This window comes from Chiloscyllium plagiosum, unplaced genomic scaffold (genome assembly GCF_037043375.1).
Source record: "Chiloscyllium plagiosum isolate Xiang-an unplaced genomic scaffold, Cpla_swu_hap1 HiC_scaffold_5, whole genome shotgun sequence".
NCBI classification, from domain to species: Eukaryota; Metazoa; Chordata; class Chondrichthyes; order Orectolobiformes; family Hemiscylliidae; genus Chiloscyllium; species Chiloscyllium plagiosum.
Window position 1 is genome coordinate 64,275,356 of NW_028270143.1, and position 14,251 is coordinate 64,289,606.

Below are 14,251 nucleotides of genomic sequence, written 5' to 3' on the forward strand. Positions count from 1 at the left end.
AGCACTCATTGTTCATCTCTAACTGCCCTTGAAGTGGGAGGCTTCCCAGACCATTTTAAAGGATATTTATGAGTCCACAACATTGTAGTGTTGAGAGTTACATGGAGACCAGACCAGATAAGGACAGCAGGTTTGCTTCCCTACAGCACATTAGTGAACCAGATAGGTTTTAAAAGACAATGTTGGGGTGGCAACAGGGATAGCACAATAGCTTAGTGGTTAGCACTACTGCCTCACAGCACCAGGGACACAAGTTCGATTCCAGCCTTTGGTGACTGTGTGGAGTTTGTATGTTCTCCCAGTGTCTGCGTGGGGTTTCTCCCAGATGCTCCAGTTTCTTCCCACAGTCTAAAGGTATGCAGCTTAAATGGATTGGCCATGCTAAACTACCCCATTGTGTCCAGAGATCTGTATCCAGCCATGGTAAATGCAGAGTTACAGGGATGGGGTGGGGGCCAGGGTCTGGTTGTGATGCTCTTGGGGGGAGTTGATGTAGGCTCAGTGGACTGAATGACCTCTTTCCACACTGTAGAGATTCTATGATTCATTGAATGTAGTTTTGTGGTTGCCACTACTGAGACTAGTTTTCAACTGCAGAATATCTTTTTAAATTCTGCCAGAAGCTGAGATGGGATCTTTTTATTAATTCATGGGAGGTGAGCTTTGCCGGCTGGGCAGTATATATAACTAGTCCCTGAGGTGGTGGTGAGCTGTGTCTTGAAAAGCTGCAGTGCATTTAATGCAGGTAGACATTCAATAACATTGGGGAAGGAGTTCCAGGGTTTTGAACTAGTGACAGTGAATATACAGCAATATATTTCCAAATCAGGATGGTGAGTGGCTTGGAGGAGAACTTGCAGATGTTGGTGCCACCATCCATCTACTGCCCTTGATCTTTGGATGGTAGCCCGGTCTAAAGAGCTTTAAAGAATGCAGCAGTTTAGCTTATCAATGGTACACACTGCTGCTACTGACCACCAGTGGGGAATGAATATTTATGGGTATGGTCTTCAGCAAGTGGGTTACTTTGTCCTAGATGTTATCAAGCTTCTTGAGCATTGTTGGAGCTGCACTCACCTAGAAAAAGGGAGAGTATTCCAACACATTCACGACTTTTGCCTTATGGGTGGAAAGGATTTGGAGAGTCAAGAGGTGAGTTACTCACTGCAGGATTCCTAGCCTTTAACCTGCTCTCATAGCCACAGTATTGATATGGTGAGTCAAATTCAATTTCTGGTAATCGTGGGATGTTGATAATGGGGTTTTTGTTGATTGAAAATGACATTGAATATCAATGAATGATAATTGGATTCTTTGTTGTTCGAGATGGTCATTGCCTGGCACTTGTCAGTCCAAGCCTGGATATTGTCAAGGTCTTATACGAATGCTGCCAAACATTGTGCAACCATCAGTGAATATATCCACTTTTGATCTCATGAATGGAGAGAAATTCATTGGTGAAGATGCTGAATATGGTTGAACCTAAGACACTGTCTTGAGGATCTCTTCAGAGAGGTGCCACACAGAGTTTTCTATTGATTTCAGCTGACTCTAGTATTGTTAGGACTCCTTGATGCACATTGAGTCAAATGTAGCCTTTATGTCAAGGGCAGTTACTCTCACCATTTATGTGATGCCATGTCCACAAAGCTTGTGCCTGGGCCTCTAGATTACCAGTCAAATTACATTGCCATTCTATGTCCTCTATAATGTGACAATATGTCCACCATTGTCTGCTTTTTCCTTTCTATATATTCGGTTGTGCATTGCATTTTAAATGTACTCTCTAGGCTTTTGACCAAACTCTTGTGTAGTAATTGTAACAAGGTCAACCAGTTGGACTTCATAGGATACAAGTTCCCTGATTTGGGCTGCTAAACTAGCCCAATCAGGGAGTCCTGACAGACATATAAAAAGAACAGTGTCAGAGATTCTGACATTCTGGGTGCTGACATAGACAAGGCTGTGCCAGAGTCAAGGACTTTCCACATTTAAATAAAGGGTGACTTTGATGGAGTTATTGGCCTCTATGGAGTTATTTCACTTCATTAGTTCCTTAGCATTCAACAGAGCAACCAAACGTTTGTAGTCTCAGTTGTGAACTGAAGATCCAAAATATAGTCTTCATATTTCTTGCAAGCCCATGTAGCAGCTTATGCCTCTGTTTTTTAAACAACTTCACTCCTCTACATTGTTTCAGTCTAAATAACAATATGTGAGAGACACCCTTGTCAAGTACATCTCCCAATCCAGTTTATGGTGCACGAGGCAACATGTTTTTGGCAGTTCTAAATAAATAATGAACCAATAATGAGTCAAGATGTCTGGTGAAATGAACTTTATTTGGTCCTTCAAAATGACATTGGTTGTCTGTGCCTGGGCTTGTCTCAGCAACTGATGTAGCACCAGTTACTTCCCTCGCACAAAATTAAATAAAAATTTATACACTTGACCCAAAGTGCGGACGTTCTATGATATTTCAAGGAGGTGAAGATTCCTTAGTTACTTTGTTTTTGTAAGGATCCATTCTGATCCCTGCTGCATGCATTGTGTGCCATTGAAACTTATTTGTTGGGTGTGAGAGCTCACATTTATAATCAATGGTAATTCCTGCTTTTAATATGCAGCAGAATCATGCTGTTTTAGTGGAGCCATCAATTAGAATGTCGTCTATATAGCAGATTATTTCCTTCAATACCTCAAGATTACTGTTGGAAAATCCCAGGTGCAAACAGGATTCAAAAGATGTAGATGTTTAAAGCAATGTATCTCAAATGGTATAATAAAGGTTGTACACTCCTCATCCAAAGGTAATTGCCAAAAGTCACTATTCACTTCTGACTTTTACAAATTTGCATCCACAGATGTCAGTTGTGAATCCTCCTCCTGATAGCTTTATTTAACTGCAAAAGATCTACATAGATTCTCACTGATCTATCTTATTTTGGTGCCAGAATCATACCTGACCAACTTGTAGGCTTTGTTACAGATAATATAATGCCTTGCAGTAAAACAGAGTTCACCTCTTGCTTTACCTTCTGCAAAAATGAGTGAGAAACATTTCTTGGGGTAAACAAAAACATAGACTTGGCTTTTCAATGTAAAATGATCTGATTAGTTGGCTAAAGCTTCTCTAGTCCTTTGAACAATTGTAAAAATTTAGCACTAAATTCTTTAAGCTTCCCTTGGCATTCCAATTCCTCCAATTTGTGAACTCGCTGTAGATCTAATAAGTTCTTCTACTTAAAAGGTAACAGTCAAGATACTGCATCATGTATAAGATTGCTGTAATTTTATTATTTTATTATCTCAAGTGTGGCAGTCATCATGCTGTAAACAAGGCTCTGTGTCAGAAATGCCCAGAAGTCCAGCTCCAACACCAAATGTCCATCAATTAAAATTCCTGCAGTCCAACAGCTTCCCACTCGCCTATGTTTTGCATCTCTTTGTTAATAAAATCTACAAACTCTTGGATTTTGCTTCCACGTTTGTGGATTTTTTTTTTAGTTTCTGAACTGGGAGTTTCTTGCTGTGACATTTTGCTTTAAAACAGACCTTATCTTTGCAGGAATGATGCTCTGCATTTTTACTGGTGCAATCTCCATGCCAGTGCAGCATTTTCCCTTCACATTTAAAACATTAGTTCCCTTTTTAAGTAAGCACAGCATTTATTGCCCATTCTAAAATGCCTGTTGTTGCTTCATCAATAACCTTCCATCCATTATAAGGTCTGAAGTGGGGAGGCTCGCTGATGACTGCACAATGTTCAGAACCATTTGCATCTCCTCAGATACTGAAGGAATCTATGCCCACACACAGAATGATCTGGAAAACATCCAGGTTAGGGTTGATAAGTAGCAAGGAGAAAGTGAGGCCTGCAGATGCTGAAGATCAGAGTCGAAGAGTATGGTGCTGGAAAAGCACAGGCGGTCAGGCAGCATCCGAGGAGCAGGAAAGTCAACATTTTGAGCACTTCATCAGGAATGACGGAGTGGCCCAAGGGGGCTGAGAGATAAATGGGAGGAGCGTCGGGCTGGCGGGGGGAGGTAGCTAGGAGTGCCATATGTAGATGGTGGTGGGGGTGAAGGCGATAGGTCAGAGTGGAGGGTGGTGCGGATAGGTGGAAAGGAAGATAGACAGCTAGGACAGTTCAAGAGGGAGGTGCTGAGTTGGAACATTGGTGGGGGAATTGGGATTAAGGGATGGCACTTATATAGGAGGCAGGGTGGGAGGTGTAGTCCAGATAGCTGTGGGAGTCAGTAGGTTTGAAGTAAATGCCAGTGTTGAGTCAGTTGCCAGAAATGGAGATGGACGGGTCCAGGAAGGGAAGGCACGTGACCAAGATTGTCCAGGTGAACTTGAGGTAAGGGTGGAAGGTTTTCATGAAATTGATGAACTGTCCAACCTCCTCATGGGAGCACAAGATGACACTTATACAGTCATTGATATACTGGAGGAAAAAGTGGGGAATGGTGCCAGTGTAACTGTGGAAAATAGACTGATCCATGTACCCGGCAAAGAGACAGACATAGCTGGGGCCCATGCAGGTGCCATGGCTACCCCTTTGGTCTGTAGGAAGTGAGAGGATTCAAAGGAGAAATTGCTGAGGGTGAGGACCAATTGAGCCCAGTGAATGAGTGAGTCAGTAGAAGGGTACTGGTTGGGCTGACAGCAGAGGAAGAAATGGAGGGCTTGGAGGCCTTTGTCAAAGCAGATGGATGCATACAAGGATAAGTAGCAAGTAACATTTGCACCACACAAGTGCTGGGCAATGATCATGTTGAATGAGTGGCAATCTAACCATTTCCCCTTAATATTTAATAGCATTAGCATGACAGAATTCCCCTACTATCAATATTCTGGGGTCTGTCATTGACCAGAAACTGAACTGGACTAGTCATATAAATACTGTGACTACAAGGCCAGGTAACAACCTCGGAACTCTGCAGGGAGTGTCTCATGTCTTATTTCTCAGTACCTGTCTACTACCTACAAGGGAAAAGATGCAATACTGTCCATTTGCCAAAGAACCAAAAACACTCAAGTAACTTGACACTATCCAGGACAAAGCATCTTGCTTATTTCGCACCCTGTTCGCCCTTTTTAACATTCACTCCCTTCACCAACATTTCACAGTGATAGGAATGTATACTATCTACAAGACACCCTGCATTATCTCACTAATGATTTGGAGATGCCGGTGTTGGACTGGGGTGTACAAAGTTAAAAATCACACAACACCAGGTTATAGTCCAATCGCTCCTTCATCAGGTGATTGTGGAGGGCTCGATCGTAATATAGAATTTATAGCAAAAATTTGCAGTGTGATGTAACTGAAATTATACATTGAAGAATTGATTGTCTGTTAAGCCTTTCATCTGTTAGAATACAGTGATAGTTTCACTTCTTTCATGTGTAAATCACAAAACCCTTTTTTAAAAGTTGCATTCTCGGATTAGCTGTTAACAATGGTGATAGCTAGACAATATGTTGAAAGTGTTAGCCCCCTGTGTTCTCTGTCTATGACCTGATGTTTAGATTGATTCTAATCTAAAAAGTGAGATAACAGAGTTTTACATAAATTCATGCAGTTTTTGAGCTCAGAGTTCTATCACCATTGTTAACAGCTAACCCGAGAATGCAACTTTAAAAAAAGGGTTTTGTGATTTACACATGAAAGAAGTGAAACTATCACTGTATTCTAACAGATGAAAGGCTTAACAGACAATCAATTTTTCAATGTATAATTTCAGTTACATCACACTGCAAATTTTTGCTATAAATTCTGTGTTACGATCGAGCCCTCCACAATAACCTGATGAAGGAGCATCGCTCCGAAAGCTAGTGTGCTTCCAATTAAACCTGTTGGACTATAACCTGGTGTTGTGTGATTTTTAACTTTATCTCACTAAGGCTTCTTCGGCAGTATCTACAAAACTTGTGACCTCTACCATCTAGAAGGAAAAGGGCAGCAGATGCATAGGAACACCGCCTGCAATTCACACACAACTCTGATTTGAAAACAAAAGACTGTTATTTCATTGTCGCCTAGTCAAAATCTTGGAATTCACTTTCTAACAGCACTGTGGGATTCCCACATTCCAAGCACTGCAGCAGTTCAAGAAAGCATTTCACTACCACATTCTCCAGGACATTGAGGAATGGATAATAAATGCTGGGCAAGACAACAATACCCACATCTTATGAATGAAAACAAAAGCACAGTATTCTGTTTTATGTAGGTAAAAGTAATATATACATTGCACCCTTTTTTTATTGGAAATAAAAGGAAGCATAGAGACTCTGGGATTTCTGCAGTATTTCCATGACAATACCACAACCAGTCAGAGTCTTCCTGCCGAGTCTGAGAACTGAAGTTGATAGTTAATTGTTCCTGCTGCATCTCTATGCCAATGATGGCGTAACGTATCTCTTTTCAAGACTGTTGCTGTCTCTTGGTCCAGGTAAGCACAAGACAAAAAACTTTTACTTTGTGTTTCCCTTTAGCAATGTTTAAGTTCCTTACTATCAAGTAATTCATGTCTTATCCAAGACAGCACAATGATTTGGTCCCACATCAATTCTTCTTTTAAATTAGCATGTTTACCATTTTCTGCCAGCTGATCTAAGTTATTAATAAAAGAGTCAACATGTTCTCTCACTCATTAAGTGGACCAATTAAATTTCATTCAGTCAATAATAATAGTTCTCAAAAGACTGAAGATAATATTGAATGCTTTAACTGCTCTGTCATATGAAGCTACATCCTCATTAATCCTTTGCTAAACAGGAAATATCTGTGCTACCGTCTATGGTGCAGGGAAGAGTATTGACCTATCTACTCCAGATGCAGTACCTTGTAAATTTGCAGTAGCTGTATAGCTATTGTTCATCATGATTTGAGCCTGCAATGTGCTTGAAATACTCTAGTAGGGGCAATGTCTGGTAGAGATCCAAATGGCTTTCATTTGGAGCAAAGTATCAGACAAAACAACAAAGATGAGTGGTTGCACTGCCTCACTGGGGATTTTTCCTTTTCGTAGATGTGATGTCTAGCTTTCCTGGAGGATTGCCTTTGGGTCCAATTAAGGCCACTCTCCTTTAGTGAATCTATTCCAGAGCAAATTGTAACTCTTCAGTTTCAAAGAAATGCTTCTTATGCCCATGTCACCACCACTACAATGTTCCTTTTTATCAGACCAGTCACAGTTCTTTGAGAGCATCATTCTCACTCAACTTTGCTTTAAAACAGTTTCCTATATAGGTCCTTCCCTTTGACAGCAGGCCTCCTATCACAAGTCATTGTCCAATTTACCCAAGATTATGTGTGCCTGCAGTTTGGGGATGTTCAGATTGAAAACTGCTGGGACTGTAACATGAAAACTTTTAAGTCAGCAGTCTCCTTTGCTGCTTTTCTATGGTCTAACTATTATGTGCTTACTCTACGATCTTCCCACCTTTCTCAATGAAGCTGCTGCTATCCAGCAGGTACAGAAATTTGCTTAGCTCACGGTTGATCTTCCATCAGATCTAATGTTGTGATTCATCTGCTCAGCTGTGCTTCATAAGAATCCCACATATTTTACCTAATATCAGTATGAAGCAGTGAGCCAATGCAATCTCTGCTCATAGCCCCTGTAAATTCACTATGAAAACTGTTCAGTGCAACATTATTACAAAATAGCATCAGCTGTTATCTTCTTCATTCTCAAGATGTCATCCTTCCTAGTCTCAGCTTTATTTCAAACATCTGTCTCCTCTTGTCTCTTGTATTCTGACAGTATAGTTGTTAGATTGCCAAGAGAGAAAGCTGAGCTTTATTCTTATTTTTTTCTCTAACTCAAACCAACTTCACAAAGAAACATGTTCCACATTATTTTATTCTATTCCGTCATTTGATCTAAAGGTTTTTGTTCCATTAACTTTGTTGAATCTTCTGATCTCTGTGCTCCAGTAAGACCCTGGCCTCTCGCTGATTGTCTAGCTGTTACTTATGCCAGATGATCCCCAACTAAGCACAAGCATCTAACCTTCCCCTTTCACAATCTTTCTTGGCTATTCTTTTTTAAATCATTACACCTTGGAGCTGTCCTTCTTTCTTTTTCATACAAGCTGAAAACATGCCAACCAACAACCAACAACTGTATCGTTGTGTCAAAATTAAGATGCATCACAGTATCTCTTCTTTTAACTCATTTTCATTTCAAGGCACTAAAACTGCAGCTAATGTTTATGGTTTTGGATTTCTCCCAATGCTTTTATGGAGAGGCAGTTTCCTGATGTAGATCAAGTCTCTTCAGAACTGAAGCCTGAACTCCTAGGCATATCCTTTATTAAAACATAATGGAACAAAGGCCACATGGGATAGCCACCATATTCTTCCAATATGAAGTAAATACCAATACTGTTAGATAATTATTCTCAAGTTAAACATAATAGTCAGACTTAATTACTGCTAAGATAATTAAGCAGAGGTAGAAAGACAATAAGTTAATGTTGTATGAATAAAAATTCCATTATGTTTCAATGTTATTCCATAATCAAAGAACATGTTTGAGATTTGTAGACAGTGGATTCTGGACTCTACTTCTTAAGAAAGTTTCTTAAGAAATGCTTGCCTCCATTTCGACTCAAGCTAATTGAAAGACATATCATTACTTAACATTTACAAATCATACATAAAATATGTTGCTGAATCCTTCAGAAGATTAAATCCTTCATCTCCTTATTTATGCTACCTTCAGGTATATAAGGCCCAAACACTGGATCACATGTTCAAGACTTCCTGATTGCTTTGATCCTGTATAAACTATTTAGCCTGGCTAATATGGCACATAAATATGTCGGCAACCAAATTTATGACAGTCAGCATCATATCAACTGCAATCTGCAGAATAATACTTCTTGAAGGTATTAAGACATCGATTTTAATCGTCAGTAAAATGCCCTTCAGTCCACCTAGTCCATGCTGACCATGTTCCCAAACCTAATTAGTCCCACGTAATATGGCACATATCCCTCCAAACCTTTCCCATTCATTACTTACGCAAATATCTTTTAAATGTTGCAACTGTACCTTCCTCTGACTGTTCATTCCACATATGAACCACTGTGTAAAAAATTTGCCCTTCATCCTTTTTAAATCTGTTTCCTCTCACCTTAAAAATATCTTCCCTAGTTTTGAACTCCCTCACCTGAGGGAAAAGAAAATTGTTATTCACCTTGTTCATGCCCCTCATGATTCTAGAAGATCATCCCTTTACCTCCTATGCTCCAGTGAAAAAAGTCCCAGCCTATCCAACCTACCTCAAATCTTCCACTCCTGGCAACATCCTGGTAATTCTTTTCTGAGCTCTTTCCAGTTTTATATCTTTCCTATAGCAGGGCAACCAGAACTGTACACAGTATTCCAGAAGAGAGCTCACCAACATCTTGTACAATCTCAACATGATATGCCAACTCCTGCACTCAAAGGTCTGAACAATGAAGGCAAGTGTGCGAAATGCTTTCTTAACCACCTTGTCTACCTGTGATGGAAATTTCAAAAGAATTATGCACCTGATTCCCTGGGTCTCTGTGTTCTACAACTCTACCCAAAGTCCTACCATTAATTGTACAAGTCCTGCCCTTGTTTCTTTTACCAAAATGCAATACCTCACATTTATCCAAAATAAACTCCATCTGCTACTAATAGCGCAGACAACATTCATTCAAATAACACTGTCCTCGTATGGTCTTTTCCATCCTGGCTCTCTAATGTAGTCTCTTATTCCTGATATTCCATTGTATTCTGTGATAGTCTTCTTTTTCAAATAGTGAATCAATGTCTTTCTTAATGGTGGTTTCCAATGTCTTGTTGTAAAAGAAGTTTCCATTTTTAATCGGTCATTTCTACTGATTTGTCATTTAGTGAGAATTGACTTTTAGTCTCTGTTCTCTCAAAACATTTCATAATTTTTTAAAACTCCCAAAACCCTCCTAAACCTTTTGTGTACAATGAAATAATATGTTTTCTTCAAACTTCCTAATATGAGTCACTGATTCCTCACAAAACTCCCACGAACATTCATAACATTCTTAATTGGGCTACGTTGAAACTTTATTGCTGGAACAGCACAGCAGGTCAGGCAGCATCCAGGGAACAGGAGATTCGACGTTTCGGGCACAGGCCCTTCTTCAGGAATGAGCAGAGAGTGTTCAGCAGGAGAAGATAAAAGGTAGGGAGGAGGGACTTGGAGGAGGGGAGTTGGAAATGTGATAGGTGGAAAGAGGTCAGGGTGAGGGTGATAGGTCGGAGTAGGATGGAGGCGGAGAGGTCAAGAAGAAGACTGCAGGTCAGGAAGGCGGTGCCGGGCTGGAGGGACCCGGCTGAGACAAGGTGGGGGGAGGGGGGATGAAGAAACTGGTGAAGTCCAAGTTCATCCCCTGCGGTTGGAGGGTTCCCAGTCGGAAGAAAAGACGCTCCTCCTCCGACCGTCGGGTTGTTGTGGTTTGGCGGTGGATGAGTCCAATGACCTGCATATCCTCGGTGGAGTGGGAGGGGGAGTTGAAATGCTGTGCTACAGGTTGGTTGGGTTGGTTCGTCCGGGTGGCCCAGAGGTGCTCTCTGAATCGCTCCGCAAGTAGGCGGCCTGTCTCCCCAATACAGAGGAGGCCACACCGGCTGCAGCGGATGCAGTAGATGATGTGGGTGGAGGTGCAGGTGAATCTGTGGCGGATATGGAAGTTTCCTTTGGGGCCTTGGAGAGAAGTGAGGGGGGAGGTGTGGTTGCAAGTGTTGCACCTCCTGCGGTTGCAAGGGAAGGTGCCGGGAGTGGAGGTTGGGTCGGTGGGGGGTGTGGATCTGACAAGGGAGTCGCGGAGGGAGTGGTCTCTACGGAAAGCTGATAGGGGAGGGGAGGGAAATATATCCTTGGTGCTGGGGTCTGTTTGGAGGTGGGCTACAGCAATCTTATGATGGGATAGCTAGATGCATAACCAGTGCATCAACAATGGCATTACCAATATATTTTAGGAACTAATATGGAACCCTTGCTTTTAACTCAATTTATTGTGTGTTAAACACATTAAAAAATTGGTGTTTTCACTGCGCTTTCGAACTATGCTCATGCCTTAAGGATCCATATATATGCATTTCCGGATCACTTTGTACCTCCACCCAAAGAAATGTTTAATCCAAAATGTACTCTCTCGTGTATTCAGTGGAATCTGCAATTTATACACTTCTGAATTCTTCTTTATGCTCCAAATCCCCAATCTGCCTTCAACAAACTCAATATCATTTCTCTTGTGGCTCTGTCCAAATTGTGCTTCGATTTTTTTTAGGCCTCTCCAGATTGCTTTTGGGCAAATTATTTATTCCAATATAGAGAACTACCACAGGCATTTTTCAAGTCCCTTCAATAAATAGTCTATCACCACTTTAGCAAACACAGCTTAGCTCCAGTAACAACACATTCCACCTCATTATTTACTCAATTTACCTTATAAATTACTGCCTCTGCTGCTTATGGAGTCATCATTTATAAACCTTGTTTTGGTTGATCAGAATGCCCTGTTTTTCATAATTAGAATAGCCATTGATAAAATATCTGCAGAAATATTTCTCAAATAAAGCAATGCGTAAACAACAGAAAATCGAAAATGTTCTAAACAGCCTCCTGTGGTTCTTGAATATCTCATTAGATGCTGTGGCTTTTTTTCATAGAATAGAATCATAGAATCCCATGAGTTTGGAAAGAGGCCATTCAGCCCAATGAGTCTGAACTGACAATCCAAAGAGCATGTCATCCACATCCAGCAACTCACTCTCTCTTTGTAACTCTGCATTTAGCATGGCCAATCCAACTAAACTGCATATCTTTGGACTGCTGGGGGGAAATCAGAGCACTCAGCAGAAATCCATACAAACATGGGGAGAACGTGCAAACTCCACACAGTCACCCAAGGCTGGAATTGAACATTGCTTCCTTGCACTGAGACAGCAGTGCTAATCACTGAACTACAGTGTCACGCTGAAACAAATTTGAAACAAGTAAAAATTTAAACAATTGTCTAGAAATGAACCAATGTAATATCTGCTGACAAACCTGTACTGGTTTCCTTTCTTTCAGCTTAATACAGTAATGTTGAAATCACATTCTTTGACTCTTGCCAGGACTCATAACCCTGATCTTGTATCGAAATATCATTTCAGCTTTAGTGAGCAGTCAAAGAATGATTTTATTTTATATAAATTCTGCAATCATGTTCTGATATGGACAAAATTCAGCTCTTTGTCCAAATTTCCTCATCCCACTGGTTTTCCAAAGTTTCCCAACAACAAATTAACTTTGCCGTGCTAATGTTCACTTTTGAATATTTCCATAGTCTCTCCATGCTAACTCTTTAGCTTTGTATACCCATTGACAAATTGCTCAAAACTTAAGTTACACCTTGTCTGCTTTTTATCTGTTTTCAAATATCCATTAAATTTTTATCATCCAATGTGCTTCCTTGCACTGTGAGACAACAGTGTTAATCACTGAACTACAGTGCCATGCTGAAACAAATTTGAAACAAATAAAAATTTAAACAATTGCCACTAGTTCCACTAATTCTTCTTATGTTCCTCTCTTCTCTCCTGCTTGGCATATACCTATCGGATCTGCTTAATGGAAAACACTGAGACCCTTCCTGCATGATAAAACACTCTTGTTCCCTTAGATTATCAAAAGAAATTATAAATAATTTGCAATATGCATGAACTGAAAGTAATTAATTGAATTTCACTTTCAATTAAGCTTCTGCCCACCTCTTGAACCATGGCTCAATCGTAGCTTCATTATTCCTTTGTTTTCAGTCATGTACTGCCTTCTGTGTTGCAATTTGGGACATTTACCACACGAAAGAACTACATAAAAACAAGTTGCTACTCACTCCAACTGAAGAAAGCAGCTCATTACAATATTAATAATTGACAATAGAAAAACGAATCAATTTCCTGTGAGGATTGTTTCAAAAGCTCTTACCTCCTCTCTTGTTCAGTTTAGCATAGCCAGGGACATAGCTGCCTGACATCACCGATGAGCTACTGAAGGAAGAGTGGGGAAGTGCGACAATCAGTGGCTCATCGCATTTCTCTGAAAAAAATAAAGACAACGATTTACTTGGTATCATTTTTATAAGATTACAAGTGGAGAGTGAAAATATAGATTTCATTCCAGAATGGTAAATTTATATAGATAATTGTTATTTATTCAAATCAGTGCTCCCCAACTGTTCATTTGTTGCACAATTTGATTGCACTGCTGCAAACATGACAAAGCAAGTTAAAAATACAACACCATAACCAGGAGGAAACATGGTTGAAATATGGACCAATGAAACAGCATTACAAAGATGGTTAAAGCTTCCTTGTTCATTTTTAAAACTCTTCTCAATACTAATAAAAAGCATTTTAGACTTGGGAAAATAAATTCAAATACTAAGTATTTCAATCCCAAGACAAAATATGATTTTTTTCTCAGCATGTTAAACGTATTACTTTTTTTGTTACAAATCTTTGAGGGTAGGTAAAGTGTGTGGTTATTTGTAACACTGTATCAGCCGACAGACAGAATATAATGTCACATTTTCCCTGATGATTGAAGAGAGCCCAGAAAATGGGGAGACGCAATATCAAGCAATTTATTGCAAGATACCATGCATAATACCACCCACAATGAGCAGCATATTATCAATCTCCTTAAGGAAATACAAAAAATGCTTGTTGTACAAAATGGAAAACTAGCACTGGTACTTGAGTGTCTGTTATGTTAAGATTAAGGCACAAATATTTGAGAACATCGAGGCACTTTTACCTAATCCATTCTATGTCAGCCCAGGTATGCTTGACATTAACACTGGTAAAACAAATTGAAAATTACTCAATTCCCATGTATGAAACCCTTCAGCAACTTGCTTAATTATGTACCAAAATGGGAACAGAACTAGATTTCCCAAAGTAATGCTGACAATAAAATGCTGGGTTAAAATGACAATAGTGTTACACAATATAACATACAAACATCATGTTGTTATAGTAGCACCCTGTTTAACACAATTATCTGCAAACAACCGAAGGATAATTGCAGATATTTGCTACCCATGAAAGAGGGTACATTGATGGGCACTTTGCATTTGTACATGCTCAGATGATGGCGATTTGGGAATTATAGGCATGAGTGCATAAATGTCTTCAACGGATGATAGAATGATATTAGTGGTCATA

At 40.0% G+C, this 14,251-nt stretch overlaps 1 protein-coding gene across 1 annotated transcript in view; it reads right to left on the bottom strand.

Moving 5' to 3' along the window:
• The window catches only part of LOC122550254 (contactin-associated protein-like 2), a 2,045,475-nt gene that overhangs the window by 1,399,714 nt on the left and 631,510 nt on the right, over positions 1-14,251 (bottom strand). Inside the window, exon 2 of the mRNA XM_087987230.1 lies at positions 13,011-13,121. Within this exon, the coding sequence (XP_087843356.1) occupies positions 13,011-13,121 (111 nt within the window). The remainder of the gene's footprint in view (positions 1-13,010; positions 13,122-14,251) is intronic.